At 62.1% G+C, this 19,991-nt stretch overlaps 2 protein-coding genes and 1 long non-coding RNA gene across 4 annotated transcripts; 2 read left to right on the forward strand and 1 right to left on the reverse strand.

Annotated features, from left to right (window-relative positions):
• Positions 1-879: 879 nt before the first annotated feature.
• On the forward strand, positions 880-18,093 carry KDM6B (lysine demethylase 6B). 2 transcript variants are annotated; one of them, XM_059908776.1, is made up of 24 exons: positions 880-2,041; positions 3,073-3,190; positions 8,060-8,179; positions 8,471-8,613; positions 8,706-8,847; positions 9,052-9,150; positions 9,250-9,469; positions 9,578-9,670; positions 9,755-9,916; positions 9,999-10,172; positions 10,263-10,601; positions 10,707-12,865; positions 12,972-13,098; positions 13,226-13,331; positions 14,201-14,406; positions 14,526-14,593; positions 14,676-14,747; positions 14,846-14,994; positions 15,169-15,283; positions 15,383-15,570; positions 15,759-15,900; positions 16,204-16,330; positions 16,459-16,629; positions 16,728-18,093. In XM_059908776.1, exons 5-24 carry the CDS (start codon positions 8,711-8,713, stop codon positions 16,749-16,751), a joined length of 4,878 nt encoding a protein of 1,625 aa, XP_059764759.1. In that variant the 5' UTR covers positions 880-2,041; positions 3,073-3,190; positions 8,060-8,179; positions 8,471-8,613; positions 8,706-8,710; the 3' UTR covers positions 16,752-18,093. The 2 variants fall into 2 exon arrangements, with proteins under 2 accessions (XP_059764759.1, XP_059764760.1); XM_059908777.1 differs by having other exon boundaries at positions 882-2,041; positions 14,529-14,593.
• On the reverse strand, positions 13,657-16,117 carry LOC132356059 (uncharacterized). Its single transcript, XR_009499742.1, has 3 exons — positions 15,365-16,117; positions 14,655-15,162; positions 13,657-14,105 (listed from the first exon to the last, which is right to left on the reverse strand). It is a non-coding gene; the product is annotated as an uncharacterized LOC132356059 (long non-coding RNA).
• Positions 18,094-18,287: 194 nt separating the features above from the next.
• Positions 18,288-19,297, forward strand: TMEM88 (transmembrane protein 88). Its single transcript, XM_059908785.1, has 2 exons — positions 18,288-18,553; positions 18,678-19,297. Exons 1-2 carry the CDS (start codon positions 18,344-18,346, stop codon positions 18,945-18,947), a joined length of 480 nt encoding a protein of 159 aa, XP_059764768.1. The 5' UTR covers positions 18,288-18,343; the 3' UTR covers positions 18,948-19,297.
• The last annotated feature ends 694 nt before the right edge of the window (positions 19,298-19,991 follow it).

Below are 19,991 nucleotides of genomic sequence, written 5' to 3' on the forward strand. Positions count from 1 at the left end.
AGAGAGACTAGTGCTGGGGGCTGGGGGGGGCGGGTAGTTAAAGGAAGAGACCGGAAGGGAGGAGGAGGGAGCCTGCTGGTGGGGAGGGAGAGAGGGGAGGAGGAGGTGGAGGAGGAGGAGGAGGAGGAGGAGGAGGAGGAGGAGGAGGAGGAGGGAGGGAGGGGGTTGGGGAGAGCCTGCTACAGTTCTTTGTTTGACTCCGGGACTCAGGGACGGGGAGGAGGAGGGAGGGAGGCAGAGGCTGCAAGCGCCGGGGCAGGCCCAGGAGGCAGAGGAGGGACCGTCTCCCCCGCCCCCCCCCAGCCCCCACTCCCCCCCCCCCGCTGCTCCCCCCCCCTCCCTACCCGGACTCCGGGGGCACCGCCGGGGGACAGACACCCAGCAGGTAACCCCGGCCTGGCTCGCCCTCCCCTCTCGGGTTTTCCTCCACACCCTCCCAGATGACCCCTTTCCCCGGTTCCGTCTCCCCGTTTCCCCCGGCCTTGCCTCTTCGCCCCCTGCCCTCCTTGTTCCATCTCCCCACTTGGGCTAGTCGCCCGCTGGCCGCGCCGCTGTCTCGTGCAGCCCAACTCCCTTCCCCTCGACCGACAGCCTGTGCGCCCCAGGTCTGCCCGCGGCACCTTTCGGGGCTCTGTCTCGCTGCTTCTCCAGGCTTTGCTTTCCTTCCGACCTGTCCCCTGGGGCTCTGAGGAAGGAGGGAGTCCCTGTCCTTTTCTCGTTTCCCCAGTTCCCCGCCCCCCAACTCTGGCCCCTTTCTCCTTCTAGCAGTCTCTAGGGGTGGGGAGAGAACCGGAATTTGGGGGGCCCTCTGGAGGGGCAAGGGGCTATGTGTCGCGGGCGAAAGGGTCTGTGAGTGTGTTTGGGGTGGGGGCGGGGACGGTTAGAGACCCGGCTGCCTCTCTGTTGTCCCTTTAAATGGCCCTCACATTTCTGGGGACTCGTGGGGGGGAGGTGGCAAGCCTCTGCCTGGGGGGCAGGGCCCTCTGTTCGTCCACACAATCTGGGGTGGTAATGATTTAAAGGGACAGCCTCGGTGTGGCCGCTGCCACCCTGCGCCAGCGGGAGGGGGGAGCCGGCAGGCCTTGTCTGGGGAGGCTTGGCTGGCGAGCAGGGCATTTGAGGCTGAATCTGTTTCGGGGCCTGCCAGGTCTGGGACAGTGCTGCGGATGGGACCTGCACGGAGGGGTGACAGCTTGCCTGGGGGGCACTCAACCTGGGCCTTCTCCGGGGCCCCACCTTTGGGTTCATGGACTCCTTGGCCAAGAATCCTTGAGTCTAAACTACGGAGTCTGTCGGCCATCAGGTGGGGGCCACCGGCAGGTCTGCAGGTCAGCAGCCTGTCCTGGGCACACTGGAGCTGGCCCTTCAGCTTCCCCTTTTGTTGTTTGGCTCTGTGCACAAGAAAGCCCCAGCCCCTCCCCCAGCTCCCCCTTCCCGTCCACATGCCCCCCCCACCACACACACCCACCCCAGCTGTTGGACAGATGAATTACAGCCTCCGGCTTGGGGCCAGGGCTGGTGAGGGATTAAAGCTCTGGGGCTGGCCCTTTAAATGGCTGTTGGCCCCTCCCCCACTCTGGTGTCCAGACACCCCATACGCACCCCGCTGACCCCCTTGGCTGACCCCCTTGGCTGCCCCTCACTCCTCCTCTTGGTCTGTCCTAAGGCCCCTCCCCAGCATCCCCTTCTTCCCCAACACAACCACAAATACAAATGCTACAGACTAACACACACACACACACACACACACACACACACACACTCACACACTCACACACACTCTCTCTCTCTTTCTCCCCCTCTCTCTCTCTCTCTCTCTCTTTCTCCCCCCCTCTCTCTTTCTCTCTCTCTCTCTCTCTCTCTTTCTCCCCCCCTCTCTCTTTCTCTCTCTCTCTCTCTCTCTCTCTTACTCACTCACTCTCTGGTCTCACATTCTGAGTGTCCCTGTCCTGGAGGGTTCCAGCCTCAAGCTCCCTTCTCCAGCAGAAGGACCTTGCCTGCCTGGCCTCCCTAGCCTGCAGCTGACCACTACCCTGGCCAGGTGAGGGGCCTTGCATGGGTCAGAAATAGCACCTCCCCTGGGGGCAGTGTCATCAGCAGCTGAGGCAGCTTGCAGCACATTGCATCATGGATGCTGGGGGCTGGAGGCCTGAGCCTCTGGGGCAGGGGGAAGGATGGGGGCTGGAAGGACAGGGAATGGAGAGGCTAGACTGGGAGCCCAAGTGTCTGGGTGCTTAAGGGCAGAGAACTATGGCTAAGAGGGCAGAAAACATAGGTCCCTGAGGAGTGAGTTTGAGGTGAGGCAGACTTAGGTCTGACGCCTGGATGGACACCAGATTCTTGGCCCTGGACCTAGACATGTAACTTCTTGTCTCTGAAAGTTAGGAGGGGAGGGAGTGGGCCTCTATCACCTAATTGGGCCACATAGAGGAAGGAGGTGATGGGGAAACAGGATATGGCCTTGATGGGTAGATGGAAGGGAGGCTTGCAGCAGAGGCCACTTCCAGACCCAGGCCCAGAGTCACAGTCCTTGCTGAGGAGGAAGGCTCCTCCCTGCTGGGCCCGTTCATCTAGTCTGGCCACCTGTGCTGCTCACCAAGACCTGCCTGCACCAGCCTGGGGGAAGGAGAGGGGGCAGAGTCCAGAAGGTGGGGTTGTCTGGTGTCTTGATAAGGTTAGGGAGGAGGCAGAACTGAAGGAAGAGTTTCTGTGAGCCTGAGGCCAGGACTGAAGCTGACCTGGGTGCAGATGTCAGAGGCAGTTAGGGCTACTCTGGGGCCAAGGACTCTCAGCAGGAGGGTCCAGTCAGAAGAGGGATCATGGGTTGGGTGTCCCCTGTGGACTTAACGCAGATGCTGTAGCATGCTCCCCTCACTCCCTGGTCCAGGCTGCTTCCTAAAGGGGAAGGCTGGAGGACCAATCTTGGGTTGGCTTTTTCTGGTTGCCATGGAAACAGATTCTCTCATCCCATCTGACCACCAGAGCCAGGTTTCTCCTCAATAAGGGGACAGGGGGCATAGGAAAATTCTCCAGCTTGGGAGATCCCACCTCTAACTGGCTTTTTTCTTTTAGGTTCCCCCAGGCACCATGCCAGCCCCGTAGTACCACCCACCCCACCCACTGTGGTCTGCTGCACCCTACTGCTGGGGCACTGGTTCCAATGAGACAGGGCACACCAAACTCCCATCTGGTAAGTCCTGCCCCTGAGCAATGCAGCGCCTCCCCGCAACAGTCCAGCTCTGCACCATATGCAAGAAGGATTGATATGATCTAGATCATGCCCACTCCTCAGAATGGTCCAGTCCAACTCTTGAGCATCCCCCCCACCATGAGGTGATTGAGTGGTTCAGTCTTCCTCATTTATGGAGCTCCCCTCTGTTGCCTATGAATGGTTCATCCCTGTACTTCACCAGCCTCTCAACTACCACCAAAAAATCACCCCCCCTTCCCCCTCCCCCCCAGTGCTACAACTCAGTTACTTACTGAATTGAATTAACCTGGGGTTTGCAGGCCAGAAAGTAGAGATAAGATACCTGGAGGGATTTTTTTTTTTTTGGAATGAGGAGGGCTTTGCCCCTATAATAGTTGAACAGCCTGGCTTATGGAGGGTGATTGGGAACTGATTTGGAGAGATACTGGAGGCCATTGTCACAAAAACCTGCCGTTGCCATGGCAGTCTTGGCATTCCCACCCTTCCTTCCAGATCCCTTCGGTTCCTTTCTCTCCCTACTGCACCACAGCATTTGCCCCATACATCCTAAATCTTACTCCTCTTGTGCTTTCCTCTCTCCTTCTGCCACTTCTCTGCCTAAGGCCCTGCTCCATCCCATCCCCCATTCTTCTGTAGGAGAAAAGATGGTACCTAAGCCAGAGACTTAAGTTCTCTGAGTGTGTGTTGCTCTTCTCCACTTCTAAGTTTTGAGTGGGACTGTTTTCTTCTGTGTATCTCTATTTGGCGAGAAGGTTTGCACGTTGGGGTGCCTCAGTGGAATTGCGTTGAATGAATGTGTTAACTGAATGAGCTTCATGGCCAAGAAACCAATGGCTTCTGAGAAATGCTGCACAGCCTCCTACCTACACCTTCTCTAAAGACATGAGACATTTGGGATGGTACCGTGGGGTAGAGCTGAGGGGCAGGCTGACCTAGGAAATGTCCTGTGAGGATAAAACCAACAGAAAATAGTACAGAGGCATTGTAGAAGAGTGGTAAGAATAAGGCTCTGGAAAGAAGCCTAGCTCTTACTCTCTCTTGTGGAATGACCTTGACAGAGTTATATAACCTCTCTGAGCCTCAATTTCCTCATCTGTAAAATGGGGTAGTACTACGTCAGGTTCTGGAGAGGAGTTTTTTTAAATGTATATAAAGTGCTTAACACAGTACCTGGCATGTAATAAGTATTCACTAAATGCTAGCAATTACCATCACAATGGGAGCCACAGGGAGCTGTGAGGATAAGTGAGGATGTTGAGGACTAGGACAGAACTTAAATGAAGGCACCCAGACCTCCAAATGCTTGAATCAAACAGAAGGATCACTGATCCAGCAAGACGTCAGGATTCAGGGGAGTGGGGCGAGGAGTCTGCCGGGTCAGCCTGCTGCAGTGTTTCCCTGACTCTGTTCAGGAACATGAAGGCAAACACAGAAGGGCAGGTACAGAGAGACACACGTGATCACGGCAAGTGATGCAGAGGCAGTCCCAGACAAAAGACCGAGACAGGAGCCAGGCAGACACACAGACAGAGACAGTCCCTCGGAGTCGTGTAGACAGGCATAATGGCAGGAACGCGTCAGACACAGGCACTGAAGGAGACAAGATGAGCAGATATGCAGGTGCACACGGAGACAGACACCGGGACTCACACACAGCCGACCTTGTCAGACAGACTGGTGAACACAGCGGTCCAGTCAGAGGCAGACACAAGGCTCGCAGTGACACATAGCGGGCCAGGGCCGGCACTGTCACTTCTCGGTGGGGGGCGGGGAGGGGCCAGCAGCGGGGGAAGGCTGGGGAAGGGAATCCCGAGCGGGCGGCCTGCCCGGGGTGGCTGAGTCAGAGCGGAGCCCCAGCCGGCGGCCCTCCCCTACGCCTCCCCCTCCCCCAGGTAAGAAGCGAGCTGTAACCCCTCGCTTCCACCAGGCAGAACAGGGCCTGACAGGGAGCGGGACGCGGCGGGGTTCCCGGGCCGGCCCCACCTCCTCGCGCGTGCCGCGTGCCTGCTAACTCCCTGCTCGGTAATACCCTAACTGCGGGGTCTTGTCTTTGCCCGGCACGTGAATCTGCGTGCTCACGTCTGGACCCTCATCCCGCGCGGCGGGAGCGGTGTGCGGAGGGGCTCCTCCGGCCTGGAGCCCGGAGAGAGTTAAGTGGGTGTGTTTGATAGAGTGGGTCCCTCTCGGAGCGCTAGGGGGAGGGGGCCGGTTAAAGTCCCCGAGTCCAGAGCCCGGATGGAGGGGGCGGAGCTGGGCTTTAGCCGGGAGTGCCCGGATGGAGAGGGCGTGGCCTCGGCAGGAGAAGAATTAACCCTTTCTGAGCGGCTGACTCCCAGGACTGTGGGTCCGACTGGAGAGGCTGGAATGCCTGCCCCAGAAGTATACCGTCCTCTTTGGCCGTGTGCGTCTACCTCTCATCTGTCTTTGAGGAGTCTCTGGGTGTCTGTCTTTGTGCCTGCCGGTGATTGTCCCCTCCCCTGGGTTAGTACGGACGCCGGGAGTCGGGGAGGGCTATTCCTGCCCCAAAGCGAGAGTGGAGGTGAGAGTGGACCGCGAGCCGGCTGCTGGCGCCTGGGGAACAGGTGTGACCGCGGCGTCGGGGCTGCCCGGCGCGGGGAGGGGCCGTCGTGGGGGAAGACGAGAGGGGAAATTCCGCGGGACCGGTGGGGAGCGGTGTGTGGGCTGAGTTGTGTCTGCCTCTGACTGTGTGTGTCTGTGTGTGTTCAGGGAGGCGGGGGCTGAGTCAGTGGGAATAGGGAAAGGTTTTCTGGGTGACTCACGCTCCCCCACCCCAAGCCTGAATCAGACCCCGAGGGAGGGCTTTGTACAGGAGGCGGATGGGAAGTCAGGCGCCTGGGTTCCTGGTGGGGACAAGGATCCGAGGTGGTTGGCGAGAGTGAGTGTGTGTTTAGTGTACAGGAAGTTTTTGTTCTCAAGTGAGGGCTGCTGTATTCCGAGTACCGGCGTAGGGGTTTGTGGATAGAGGTGGAAAGGGGTTGGAGGACGGGACTCGCTGTTTTAGGGAAAGCTGAGTCAGTTCCCCGTGGGAAAGGGGAAGTGGTAGAGGGGAAGTGTCATCATCGCAGAAGGGGAAGCTGCATTTCCTGGTAACTGGCAGCGCCCTCGGCACCACTTCCCAATCGGGGATCTGTTCCTCTGATGTCTGGACCCCGGGTTCCCCGTTTTCCCATGTCTGGTCCATGGGTCCCGGGACTTAGGTGGGGGCAGCTGGCCAGGGCTATGCTTGACCGCAGTTAAGCGCTGTACTTGGCCCAGGGCTTGGTAACTGACATAAAGGCTGTATGGGGAGAAGAGAGTTCTGACCGAAACTCCGCGTGAACCGCGGAGAGGGTCCGCAGAGCCCAAGCGCCTACCAGGGCTCGCCGGGGAGTGGCACGCCGGGACCTGTAGGGTCCAAGCGCTTGCGTGCAAACAGACGACCTTGCCCTGCAGATCGAGGACTGTTTTCACCAGAAACCCGACTGCCCTTGTGGGCTGGGTGGAAATTTCCCCACAGCTCAGACTTCTCTCGGCGAAGGCGAACTTTCCAGCCGCCCCCAGCCCCTCGTCGCGCGTTCTCCCCCGGCTTCCTGCCCGGCGCTAGCTCCAGCTGGAGCGCTGGCCCCGCCCCCGCCGCTTTGTACTCTACACTCGCCTCTCGCAGCTCTTTGTACTCTAGACTCTCAATGGACCGATCCCGGGAGCGGAGCCGGCTTCCTACCTGCGGGGACGCGGGGTAGGCGAGCAGGAGGCGCGGGGACCGAGATCCTGGGCTCAGAGAGGCGAGAAGGAAGAACTGGGGCTAAAGGGAAGGTGCCCAGGAAGGGGAGCGCTGCTCCCGTCGTGGGTCGAGCCAGCACCGACGGGAAGGGGTCGGGGGTGGGGGGGGTGAAGGAGGAAGTGAAACGGGTTCTGGGTTCTTTAAGGGAGTGGGCGGTGAGAGTGGGACAAGGGTGATGTCACCGCCGGGCGGGCTCCGCCCTCCTCCTTCCTCCCTCCTCCTTCCTCCCTCCCGAAGGACCCCCCCCCCCCGTACTCTTACACACGCCGCTTCCGCTGCGCAAGTAGCCACGTCACGGGCAACCCCCGAAATCCCCCCTCCCTTGGGGGGCGGGGGCCACGTGGGCCGTGGGGAACCGCGTGGCCCCGGCGGGGAAGGGCATAGAGGATACGGGAGCCACGCGAGAGGGGCCACTCGGGACCGCTGTGCGCGACTTCTCAGAAGTTGGGGGATTAGAGGACGGTTTTGGTTTTGGGGGTCGGTTGGTATTGAAGACCTACAGAGCCAGGGGAAGTGGAGGAGCTGAAGGAACTGGGTATGAAGCTGGGGGCTTGACCATGGTTTGGGATGGGGGTCAGGCGTGGGGAGTGGAGCGCTCAGATCGCGGCGCGGGCAGGTTTGGGTGCCGTAGAAGTCACCGTGAGTGGCCAGCCCTAAACAGTTCCTAGGGGGTGGGGAGGTCAGGCACTGGGCGAGGTGAAGTGAGGAGGGGGAGCGCCGCCTGTGTCGGCGTTGTGCATCCGTCTGCTGTCCGTCGGTGTTAGGCGGCGGGGCAGGGGGCGTTTCGGGCTGTCTAGCGCGGACCACCGGCGGCTCTGTGGGCGCGTGGGACTTGCGGGTAGCTCCATGCCCCAGGCCTGCCCGAGCGTGCGACCCGCCTTCACCCGCACGGGTCTCAGGCTCCGCTTGCCTCGACCGGCCTAGTGTCAGCTTGGAGATGGAGACCCTAGGTGGGAGCCGCGGGGTCACGTCGGGGTCACCCCGGGCAGAGCCTGTCTGACCGGCTCCGCCGCCCCTCCTCCCCCGGCAGCGGCCGGGCTAACCTCACTCCTATTGGTCCCGGCCAGGCTGTTACTGAGGCGGAGACACGGGTGATGATTGGCTTTCTGGGGAGAGAGGAAGTCCTGTGATTGGTCAGGTCTCCGGAGCTCGCCGACGCCGGGAGAGAAAGCTCCCACGGAGGCCGGGTAAGCGGCCGCAGTGCTGCACCTCGGCCCCGCGGGGCTCCCGGCTGGAAGCCTGGCAGCGCAGCCACCCCATCGCACCGACTGGCCCTCCCGCTCCCCCCACTCCCCTGCGGCTCCTTAGGCCGGGTGGGCCGCTCCTCAGGGATAGCCAGCCCTGCGCAGATCACAGACCTGTGGGCGCCACAGCCAGGCCAGCCCAGCCCAGCCCAGCCCAGCCTAGCCTAGCCTAGCCTGCGGCCCCGACTGTGTGCTGGCCCGCTCACCTCACTCCTTTCCCCCTCCTCTCCGTAGAATTGGCTGTGAAAGGCCCTGGGCGACCATCTGGGGGCAGTGGGCACTCCTGTCAGAGCGGCTGGAGCCGGACCATCGCCCCAAGGAGCTGGGGCAGGGGGCCGTGCCCGATCTCCAGGGCTCCTGGGGCCACTGCTGACCTGGTAAGGGAAGACTGGGGCCGGGTCGGCTGTGTGTACTCTGACAGCTCAGTCTTTGTCCCCAGTAGGATCATAATCTCTTTTCCTTGACTCAGGCTGGATGCATCGGGCAGTGGACCCTGCAGGGGCCCGCGCTGCACGGGAAGCCTTTGCCCTTGGGGGCTTGAGCTGTGCTGGGGCCTGGAGCTCCTGCCCGCCCCATCCCCCTCCTCGGAGCGCATGGCTGCCTGGAGGCAGGTGAGAACTTGGTCTGTCTCTCTGCCTCCAGGCACTCCTCTTCCCATCTCTGCTCCTCAGTCTCTGTGTCACTCTCATTTCTGCCATCCCGTGGGCCTCAGTGCAGTCCTCAGCTGCTTTCTCTTGTTTCCTCAGTCCCCTCCTTCCTAGGTAGGGACAAGACTTCCATCTTGCTGTACATTAACAGAGCCCTTCTCTCTCCAGGTGCTCTGCCAGCATCGGGCAGCCCCCACTCCCTGCTCCCCTACCTCCTTCACATGGCAGTAGCTCTGGCCACCCCAACAAACCGTATTATGCTCTAGGGTGAGTGAGCATTGAAAGGTGCTGGGGATGGGAGGTAAGGCTGGGGCCTTGAAAGAGTTCGCCAAGCCTTGCCACCTCCCCACCCCTTCTGCTCTGTAGGACACCCACCCCAAGACCCCTCCATGGGAAGCTGGAATCCCTGCATGGCTGTGTGCAGGCATTGCTCCGGGAGCCTGCCCAGCCAGGGCTGTGGGAGCAGCTTGGGCAGCTGTACGAGTCAGAGCACGACAGTGAGGAGGCTATACGCTGCTACCACAGCGCCCTTCGATACGGAGGAAGCTTGGCTGAGCTGGGGCCCCGCGTCGGCCGACTACAGCAGGTGGGATGAGGCAGGACACGGGGGGCTAGGATTGTGCGTTCTGACTCAGTGCCCTCATCTTACGTCTGCCTCTGCCCTGTGCTCTGCACTCTTCCCCCACCTCCTCAGGCCCAGCTCTGGAACTTTCATGCCGGCTCCTGCCAGCACCGACCCAAGGTCCTGCCTCCCCTGGAGCAAGTGTGGAACTTGTTGCACCTTGAGGTGAGGCTGGTACTGGGTGGGCTAGGGAGGAGGGCCGGGCCAGGTCTGCACCGGTGCCATTCTCTCTCTTCTTTCCGTCCTCAGCACAAACGGAACTATGGGGCCAAGCGGGGGGGTCCCCCGGTGAAGCGAGCTGCCGAACCCCCGGTGGTGCAGCCTATGCCTCCTGCAGCACTCTCAGGCTCCTCGGGGGAGGAGGGCCTCAGCCCTGGAGGCAAACGCAGGAGAGGCTGCAACTCTGAGCAGGTATGATTGTATGTGGGCGGGCCAGCAGTGGGTGGGCAGGCTGGGGCGTGGAGTGGGACTCTCACACTCTGTTTTCTTCCAGACTGGCCTTCCCCCAGGGCTGCCGCTGCCTCCGCCACCATTGCCCCCAGCCCCACCCCCGCCTGGCCTAGCCACCAGCCCTCCATTCCAGCTGACCAAGCCAGGGCTGTGGAGTACCCCACATGGAGATGCGTGGGGCCCCGAGCGCAAGGGTTCAGCAGCCCCAGAGCGCCAGGTGAGCACCTCTCTGTGGCCCCCTCACCTCTTACCTCCAAGTCCCTGTGTCCTCCGTTCGTCACGCAGTGTCCTCATTTCTCGCCCACAGGAGCAGCGGCACTCGCTGCCTCACCCATATCCATACCCAGCTCCGGCCTACCCTGTGCACCCCCCCGGCCACCGGCTGGTCCCGGCTGCACCCCCAGGCCCCCGCCCCCCAGGAGCAGAGAGCCATGGCTGCCCGCCTGCCACCCGTCCCCCCGGAAGTGACCTTAGAGAGAGCAGAGTTCAGAGGTCGCGGATGGACTCCAGCGTTTCACCAGCAGCAACCACCGCCTGCGTGCCTTACGCCCCTTCCCGGCCCCCCGGCCTCCCCAGCACCACCACCAGCAGCAGTAGCAGCAGCAGCAACCCTGGTCTCCGGGGCATGGAGCCGAGCCCAGGCCTTGTGAGTGACAACTGCAGGTGGCGGGCGGAGCGGCGAGGGGGATGAGTGGAGCTGGTCTGGGGTGGCTGGAGCAGCCTTCTGACCACTGCCGTCCTACACTTGCAGCCCGGCGCTGACCATTACCAAACTCCCGCGCTGGAGGTCTCTCACCAAGGCCGCCTTGGGCCCTCGGCACACAGTAGTCGGAAACCTTTCCTGGCGGCTCCCGCTGCCACTCCCCACCTGTCCCTGCCACCCGGTCCCTCCTCACCTCCTCCCCCGCCTTGTCCCCGCCTCTTACGCCCCCCACCCCCCCCTGCCTGGCTGAAGGGCCCAGCCTGCCGAGCAGCCCGTGAGGATGGAGAGATCTTAGACGAGCTCTTCTTCGGGGCTGAGGGACGCCCCCGCCCTCCCCCGCCACCCCTCCCCCACCGCGAGGGCTTCTTGGGGCCTCCAGCCCCCCGCTTTTCTGTGGGCACTCAGGATTCGCACACCCCTCCCGCTCCCCCAACCACCAGCAGCAGCAACAGTGGCAGCCACAGCAGCAGCCCTACTGGGCCTGTGTCCTTCCCCACACCCTCCTATCTGGCCAGAAGTATGGACCCCCTTCCCCGGCCCCCCAGCCCAACACTGAGCCCCCAAGACCCACCTCTTGCACCCCTGACTCTTGCCCTGCCTCCAGCCCCTCCCTCCTCTTGCCACCAAAATACCTCAGGAAGCTTCAGGCGCCCGGAGAGCCCTCGGCCCAGGGTCTCCTTCCCAAAGACCCCCGAGGGGGGGCCGGGGCCATCCCCAGGCCCCCTGAATAAAGCCCCCCAGCCTGTACCGCCCAGGGTTGGGGAGCTGCCTGCCCGAGGCCCTCGACTCTTTGATTTCCCCCCTACCCCACTGGAGGACCAGTTTGAGGAGCCAGCTGAATTCAAGATCCTCCCTGATGGGCTGGCCAACATCATGAAGATGCTGGATGAATCCATTCGCAAGGAGGAGGAGCAGCAACAACAGGAGGCAGGCGTGGCCCCCCCGCCTCCTCTGAAGGAGCCCTTTACATCTCTGCAGCCTCCATTCCCCACTGACACAGCCCCCGCCACCACTGCTGCCACCGCTGCCGCCGCCACCACCCCGGCCACCCAGGAAGAGGAGAAGAAGCCACCGCCAGCCCTGCCACCACCGCCGCCTCTAGCCAAGTTCCCGCCACCACCCCAGCCGCCGCCAACCGCGCGAGCCCCACCAGCCAGCCCGGCCAACCTGCTCAAGTCCTTGGCCTCCGTGCTGGAAGGACAAAAGTACTGTTACCGGGGGACTGGAGCAGCTGTTCCCACCCGGCCTGGGCCCTTGCCCACCACTCAGTATTCCCCCGGTTCCTCTTCAGGTGCTACCGCCCCACCGCCCACCTCCGCGGCCCCGAGCGCCCAGGGCTCCCCGCAGCCCTCCGCTTCCTCGTCATCTCAGTTCTCTACCTCAGGCGGGCCCTGGGCCCGGGAGCGCAGGGCGGGCGAAGAGCCAGCCCCGGGCCCCATGACCCCCGCCCCCCCGCCCCCCCACCTGCCGCTGCCCCCTGCTCGCTCTGAGTCTGAGGTGCTAGAAGAGATAAGTCGGGCCTGTGAGACCCTTGTGGAGCGGGTGGGCCGGAGCACCGCAGACCCGGCCGACCCAGTGGATACGGCAGATCCAGCGGACAGCGGGACTGAACGACTGCAGCCCCCAGCTCAGGCCAAGGAGGAGAGCGGTGGGGTGGCGGCCGCAGCACGACCAGGGAGCAGCAAGCGGCGGCAGAAGGAGCACCAGAAGGAGCACCGGCGGCACAGGCGGGCCTGTAAGGACAGTGTGGGTCGGCGGCCCCGGGAGGGCAGGGCCAAGGCCAAGGCCAAGGCCCCCAAAGAAAAGAGCCGCCGAGTGCTGGGGAACCTGGACCTGCAGAGCGAGGAGATCCAAGGTCGTGAGAAGGCCCGGCTGGATCTGGGCGGGGCCTCCAAGGCCAAGCCGCCCGTAGCTCCGGGCCCTCCACCAGCTCCTGCACCCTCTGTCCAGCCCACACCCCCGGCAGCCCCTGTCCCTGGGAAGAAGGCTCGGGAGGAAGCTCCGGGGCCACCTGGTGTCAGCCGGGCTGACATGCTGAAGCTGCGCTCACTTAGTGAAGGGCCCCCCAAGGAGCTTAAGATCCGGCTCATCAAAGTAGAAAGTGGTGACAAGGAGACCTTCATCGCCTCGGAGGTAGAAGAGCGGAGGCTGCGGATGGCAGACCTCACCATCAGCCACTGCGCTGCCGACGTCGTGCGGGCCAGCAAGTGAGTTGAGGGCTGTCACCGCTGAGGCTGCTGGCCTGGCCCAGCGGGAAGCTCCCTTCCCCCGGCACTCTGATATTCCTGCTCTCATCTCACTGTCCTTCTACAGGAATGCCAAGGTGAAAGGGAAGTTTCGAGAGTCCTACCTTTCCCCTGCCCAGTCTGTGAAACCGAAGATCAACTCGGAGGAGAAGCTGCCCCGGGAAAAACTGAACCCGCCCACACCCAGCATCTATGTACGAGTGCCCTGCGTGCTCAGAACCGCCCCTGCCTGAGGGTTCTAGGACAGTGTTGGGACTGTTGGGGGGCCCTGAGCCTGGGACGGGGCTCTGACCTCAGCCCTGTCTCCTGGTTGTCCCGCAGCTGGAGAGTAAACGTGATGCCTTCTCGCCGGTGCTGCTGCAGTTCTGTACAGACCCTCGAAATCCCATCACCGTGATCCGGGGCCTGGCAGGCTCCCTGCGGCTCAGTGAGTGTGGAGGCGGAAAGGCGTGGGGAGGGCTGTGAGGACCTGGGGCTTTGGGGCCCTCGGAGAGCCCCCGCTCTGGAAGACCCAGGGCCACAGCTGTAGTGAGCTCTCCTCAGTCACGTGTAAGCCATATTTGAAGACTGCTCTGAGTGATGGGTCAGCTGACCTCAGGCTTTCCTCCCCCATCTGTCTGTCCCCAGCAGTAGGCAGGTGGGAAGGGGATGTATCTCGGGATCTGGTTAGAGTCACTTCTGGTTTTCTTGGTGATTAAGGATGAGAAGAATACAGGTTGTGTAAAATCCAAGGAGACTCATGGTTTGGGGCTTTCTCTTTTTCAACCTTTTATTGTGCACAATTTCAAACACCTTCCAAAGTAAAAGGAAACCATACTGAGTTATAAAAATTAATCTTGTTTCCTCTGTACTTGTAGCCTTCTCTTACCCACATATCCTCCCCTTCCTCCAATGTTACTGAAGCACGGTCTAGGCTTTTACTTGATGAAATCTTTCATTGGATCCAATGATAACTTAAACTGTTATTCATTGAGCACCTACTGTGTGCCAGATGCTTTGCACATGTGGCCTCATGGACACCTGAGGACTCTGGGGGAGGGACTGGGACTCAGAGCAGCAGTGGGAGAAAGGGCGTTGGTTGTAATCCAGGTAAAGGCCAGGCCCTGGGAGGGCCAACCCTCCCAGCTTCATGAGGGGCTGGGGTTCTCGCCTGTTCTTCCTGGGCTGAACTCTGAGAAGCCTGTGTCCACTGCGTCAGAGTCTTGGGGAGCAAGAAGGGAGAGGGTGAGTTGGGGCCTCGCTCCCCGCCCTCTGCCCCTGCCCCAACCCAACACTCTGCTCGGCCCTCCCTTGCAGACTTGGGCCTCTTCTCCACCAAGACGCTGGTGGAGGCAAGTGGTGAGCACACGGTGGAGGTGCGCACCCAGGTGCAGCAGCCCTCAGATGAGAACTGGGACCTGACAGGCACGCGACAGATCTGGCCCTGCGAGAGCTCCCGTTCCCACACCACCATTGCCAAGTACGCGCAGTACCAGGCCTCATCCTTCCAAGAGTCCCTGCAGGTGAGAGGCGCGCACGGGCAGAGGCAGGGGGTGCGGAATCAGGGGACTTGGGGCCCTGGCTGCGGTGGGAGGGCTCCTGGAAGGCCGCTGACCCAGGCCTGCCTACCCCTGTGACCAAGCAGGAGGAGAAGGAGAGCGAGGACGAGGAGTCCGAGGAGCCGGACAGCACCACGGGAACCCCTCCTAGGTAGGGACGCTTTGCCTCTGCCCTTCATGACTCCTTCCTTTCCCTGTGCTTCCCCACCAACCTGTGCTCTTTGCCCCCGCAGCAGCGCACCGGATCCGAAGAACCATCACATCATCAAGTTCGGCACCAACATCGACCTGTCCGATGCCAAGCGGTCAGTAGGGCTGAGGCCAGCAAGCTGGGGCGGAAGTGCTGATGGGTCAGCAGAGTCGGGGTAGCTGCTCACTTCTGTTGCCCCCCTCGCCACGGCAGGTGGAAGCCCCAGCTGCAAGAGCTGCTGAAGCTGCCCGCCTTCATGCGGGTAACCTCCACGGGCAACATGCTGAGCCACGTGGGACACACCATCCTGGGCATGAACACAGTGCAGCTGTACATGAAGGTCCCAGGCAGCCGAACGCCAGGTGCGCTCTTCACGGGGCTGCGGAGTGCGGGGCTGCGGGGCGCGTGCGAGGAGCGCAGGGGGCGGGGCTGCCGCCAGCGCTCCTCCGTCAGCCAATGAGCGCCCAAGGGCGGGCTTGTCGCGCAGCGCAGGCCCGGCTCCGACCAACTGTGCAGTTCTCTGTTGCCCCCTGCAGGCCATCAAGAGAACAACAACTTCTGCTCAGTCAACATCAACATTGGCCCAGGAGACTGCGAGTGGTTCGCGGTGCACGAGCATTACTGGGAGACCATCAGCGCTTTCTGCGACCGGTGCGCGCCGCCCTCCGCCCACCTCCTCGGGTAGATAGACCCCCCACGCCCCGTCCCTGGATTCCCAGATTTCCTTCTGACCTTGTGGCTACTCTCCAGGCATGGCGTGGACTACCTGACGGGTTCCTGGTGGCCAATCCTGGATGACCTCTATGCTTCCAACATCCCTGTGTACCGCTTCGTGCAGCGCCCCGGAGACCTTGTGTGGATTAATGCGGGGACCGTGCACTGGGTGCAGGCCACCGGCTGGTGCAACAACATCGCCTGGAACGTGGGGCCCCTCACCGGTGAGGGGGCGGGGCCAGGTGGTGGGGTGAGCCACTCAGCGGTGAGGGGCTGGGGCCCCTGGGGAGTGAGCCCCGTCGGGGGGGGGGGGCGGGTTTGGAGGGCGCCAGGCCAGCTGTGAGGGAAGGGGCGGGGGCCCAAGTGTCTCGGGCTGTTGGGGAATCCTGCCATGACCCTCTCTGGCCCGCAGCCTATCAGTACCAGCTGGCCCTGGAACGATACGAGTGGAACGAGGTGAAGAACGTCAAATCCATCGTGCCCATGATTCACGTGTCCTGGAACGTGGCTCGCACGGTCAAAATCAGCGACCCCGACTTGTTCAAGATGATCAAGTGAGGGAGGGCCCTGTTTGGGAAGGAGCCCATCTCCATCCGACCTGGCCCACCTTATTCTTCCTGGTTCCAATCCCTCCTCCCCCACCTCTCCACCTTTTACCGCGTGCCCTGCAGGGCTGCTGTGCTGGGCGGCTGACTAGGCCCCTGCCCTGAGGAGCTTTGTTTTCCAGTGGTCCAAGTAGACAAAAACCACATGAAACCTCCACTGTGACGGGGATGTGTCGGGGGCTGTGACCCTTGCCCGAAGCGGGGAGGCCCCGCCCCTCCTCACCACCTCGCCCCGCCCCGCCCCGCCCGCAGGTTCTGCCTCCTGCAGTCCATGAAGCACTGCCAGGTGCAGCGGGAGAGCCTGGTGCGGGCCGGGAAGAAAATCGCCTACCAGGGCCGGGTCAAGGACGAGCCCGCCTACTACTGCAACGAGTGCGACGTGAGTGCGCTCTCTCTCCCTCTCGCGCTTCCTCGGAGGGAGGCGCTCGCCTCCGGCCCCCCTCTCTTCCCCCTCCTCCCCTCTCTCCCCCCTCCCGCCCCTTGACCGCCGCCTCCTCCCCGCCGCAGGTGGAGGTATTCAACATCCTGTTCGTGACGAGTGAGAACGGCAGCCGCAACACGTACCTGGTGCACTGCGAGGCCTGTGCGCGGCGCCGCAGCGCAGGCCTGCAGGGCGTGGTGGTGCTGGAGCAGTACCGCACCGAGGAGCTGGCGCAGGCCTACGACGCCTTCACGCTGGTGAGGGCCCGGCGGGGCGGGGACCCGGGGGGGGGGCGCCGGGGCGGGCCGGGGGTGGGCGACCGCGCATCCTGAGCCCCGCCCGCTCTCTCCCGCAGGCCCCGGCCAGCACGTCGCGATGAGGCCGGACGCCCCGCCCGCCTGCCCGCCCGCAGGACGCCGCGGGGCCACCAGCACACGCCTGGGCTGGACCTAGGTCCCGCCTCTGGCCGGGAAGGGGGTCGGGCCCAGCCCTTCCACCCCATTGGCAGCTCCCCTCACCTAATTTATTAAGAAAAAGAATTTTTTAAAAAACATATGAGGAAAAAAGGAAAAAAAATGGGAGACGGGGGAGGGGGCTGGTAGCCCCTCGCCCACCAGCGCCTCCCCTCACCGACTTTGGCCTTTCTAGCAACAGACACAAGGACCAGGCTCCGGCGGCGGCGGGGGTCACATACGGGTTCCCTCACGCCTGCCAGCCGCCCGCCCGGCGCAGATGCACGCGGCTCGTGTATGTACATAAACGTTACGGCAGCCGAGGTTTTTAATGAGATTCTTTGTATGGGCTTTACCCCTCCCCCAGAACCTCCTTTTTTACTTCCAGTGCTAGCTGTGACCCCTGTACATGTCTCTTGTTTATTCACTTGGTTATGATTTGTATTTTCTGGTTTTTTTGTTTGTTTTTGTTTTTTGGTTTTTAATTTATAACAGTCCCACTCACCTCTATTTATTCATTTTTGGGAAAACCCGACCTCCCGCACCCCCAAGCCATCCCGCCCGCCCCTCCAGGGACCGCCCGCCGCCGGGCTCTCCCTGCGCCCCAGTGTGTGTCCGGGCCCGGCCCGTCCGTCTCCGCCCGTCCGCCCGCCCGCCCGCCCGCGGCTCCAGCCGGGTTCTCATGGTGCTCAAAACCGCTCCCCTCCCCTACGTCCTGCACTTTCTCGGACCAGTCCCCCACTCCCGACCCGACCCGACCCGACCCCAACCCCGCCTGAGGGTGAGCGACTCCTGTACTGTAGGGGAAGAAGTGGGAACTGAAATGGTATTTTGTAAAAAAAAAAAAATAATAATAATAATAAATAAATAAATAAAATAAATTTTTAAAGTTTTAAAGAAAGAACTATGAGGAAAAGGAGCCCCGTCCTTCCCAGCCCCGGCCAATTTTAAAAACACGGACCTTCCCCTTACAACCCACCCCCCTTTTCTTTTTAAGCGTGAAACAGCCCAGGGCCAGGGCCTCACTGGGGCAGGGACACCCCGGGATGAGTTTCTCTGGGGCTTTATTTTCGTTTTGTCGTTTGTTTTTTTTCTCCTCCACGCTGGGGCTGCGGAGGGGTGGGGGGTTTACAGTCCTGCCCCCTCGCACTGCACTGTCTTTCTGCCCCAGGGGCAGAGGGGTCTTCCCAACCCTACCCTTATTTTCGGTGATTTTTGTGTGAGAATATTAATATTAAAAATAAAATCAGAAAAAAAAAATCTCTTTTCGATAAGTGCTGGTGATAACAGGGAGAACACTGGGAAGGGGGCGGCGAGACCGTGATTGGTGGGGAGGGGAGCCCCTCCCCGGAGGCGCCTGTGGAATGTCCAGAGCTCGGTTGCTCCTCGTTATGGGGGGTGCCTAATCCTGGAGCCGCATTCCAGGATAAGGGGGGGGGGGGAGAGGCTGGGCCGGGGGGAGGGGCAGGAAAGAGGGCTATAAGGGCCGTGGCCCAGGCGGGAGGGAGCCAGGCGGGCCATGGCGGATGTCCCCGGGGCGCAGCGACCGGTTCCCGGCGGCGGCCCAGAGCCCCGGGACCCCCTGGACTGCTGGGCCTGCGCTGTGCTGGTCACCGCCCAGAATCTGCTGGTGGCTGCCTTCAATATTCTCCTGCTGGCGCTGGTGCTGGGGACCATCCTGCTGCCCGCTGTCACCATGCTAGGCTTTGGCTTCCTCTGCCACTCTCAGGTGAGCGTGCGCCCCGCGGTGGGCGTGTGGGTGTCTGGTGACGGTGGCGGTGGGGTCTGTGGGCCACAACCTCTCCCGGCCTGGGCTGTTTGGCTTGGGCCTCATGCCTCTTCTCCTCCCACAGTTCTTGCGCTCCCAGGCACCCCCTTGCACCGCGCACCTGCGGGACCCGGGCTTCACAGCCTTGCTGGTCACCGGATTCCTGCTCCTCGTGCCGCTGCTCGTGCTTGCCCTGGCCAGCTACCGCCGCCTCTGCCTGCGCCTCCGCCTGGCCGATTGCCTCGTGCCTTACAGCCGAGCCCTCTATCGGCGCCGGCGCACCCCGCAGCCGCGGCAAACCCGGTCCTCGCCAGGGCCCCAGGCCGTTCCAACATCAGGAAAGGTCTGGGTCTGAGGACCCTCGAGTCAAGAACAACCCCGAGGAGTGCCCTCTCTCCCGGTCGGCCCAAGGACTTGAAGCCCGGGGGTCTCCCGACCTACCCTGTCCCCGATCCTAAGCCGGGTCCCAGCATCCTCTTGAGGAACAGAACGGCAGCATCTGTGGACCCAATTCTGGTGAAAATTCGCCACACCCCGGAAAACCCACTTTCCCCTCTCTACCCATATCTGAATCCTGAACATCTGGGCTGGACCCTGCATCCCCCACCCTCCTGTGAATAGGACAACTGAACCTCGGTGGTGCGCTGGTGCCCTCCTTTTCCGGTGCTGCTCCTAGTATTTACGGGCTGTGGGGTGGGGTGGGGTGGGGTGGGTGAGGTTGGAGGGGAAGGAGTCATCACACATCAATAAAGAATTAATGAACCGAACGCGATCCTGGGATCCTGTGAACAGAAGGGCGGCACAAATACTATCAATCACTCCTGCAACGTGCCCAGGAGCAGGAAACAACATGCGGGTGGGGGGGGTGGGGGGGTGGGGCGTGGCTCTACTGCGCAGACCGGAGCATCCTTCAGCCTCCTGGGAAGGAGGCCTTCCTTCCCTTATCGCATTAGGCCGTTCTTCCTGGCCAGACCCCAGAGCTCTGTCCCTGTCACCTCCTCATCAATAGAGTGGAGGGAGCCCAGCCTCTGTAGCCTGCCCTGCTCCCCTTGGGGACCTGAGCCTGTTCTCTGACCCCAGCTTAGAGGAACTCGGTGTTTCCAGGCCGGAGAGAGAAACAATGGGCCTTCCGGAGCAGGATGACACCCCCTCCCGCCACAATTCTGGAGCAGCTGCGTGGGAGGGAAGATGGAGGGGCCCAACCTGGGGCCTGTGGATCCGAAGCTCAGCCTGTCCCCCATCCCCACCCCGAACCTGAGGGAACCTTTGGCAGTCCTGGACGTCCAGGTTGTGGAAGGAGGGTTGAGAGTGCTCCCGACCTCAGAGAAACCTATTCCTCTAGGGATGAGGTGTGCAATTCCTGTCCCAGGAACCCAGCTACATACAAGACACAAGCCAC

Source organism: Balaenoptera ricei, chromosome 20, assembly GCF_028023285.1.
Source record: "Balaenoptera ricei isolate mBalRic1 chromosome 20, mBalRic1.hap2, whole genome shotgun sequence".
Classification (NCBI taxonomy): domain Eukaryota; kingdom Metazoa; phylum Chordata; class Mammalia; order Artiodactyla; family Balaenopteridae; genus Balaenoptera; species Balaenoptera ricei.

What these genes read in the sequence shown, in the direction of transcription:
- TMEM88 (XM_059908785.1), top strand. Translation starts at nt 18,344, where the DNA reads ATGGCGGATGTCCCCGGGGCGCAGCGACCGGTTCCCGGCGGCGGCCCA. An exon ending in GCTTCCTCTGCCACTCTCAG is followed by an intron (nt 18,554 to 18,677) that starts GTGAGCGTGCGC and finishes CTCCTCCCACAG; the next exon opens with TTCTTGCGCTCCCAGGCACC.
- KDM6B (XM_059908776.1), top strand. Translation starts at nt 8,711, where the DNA reads ATGCATCGGGCAGTGGACCCTGCAGGGGCCCGCGCTGCACGGGAAGCC. An exon ending in GCATGGCTGCCTGGAGGCAG is followed by an intron (nt 8,848 to 9,051) that starts GTGAGAACTTGG and finishes TTCTCTCTCCAG; the next exon opens with GTGCTCTGCCAGCATCGGGC. An exon ending in GACCTGTCCGATGCCAAGCG is followed by an intron (nt 14,748 to 14,845) that starts GTCAGTAGGGCT and finishes TCGCCACGGCAG; the next exon opens with GTGGAAGCCCCAGCTGCAAG.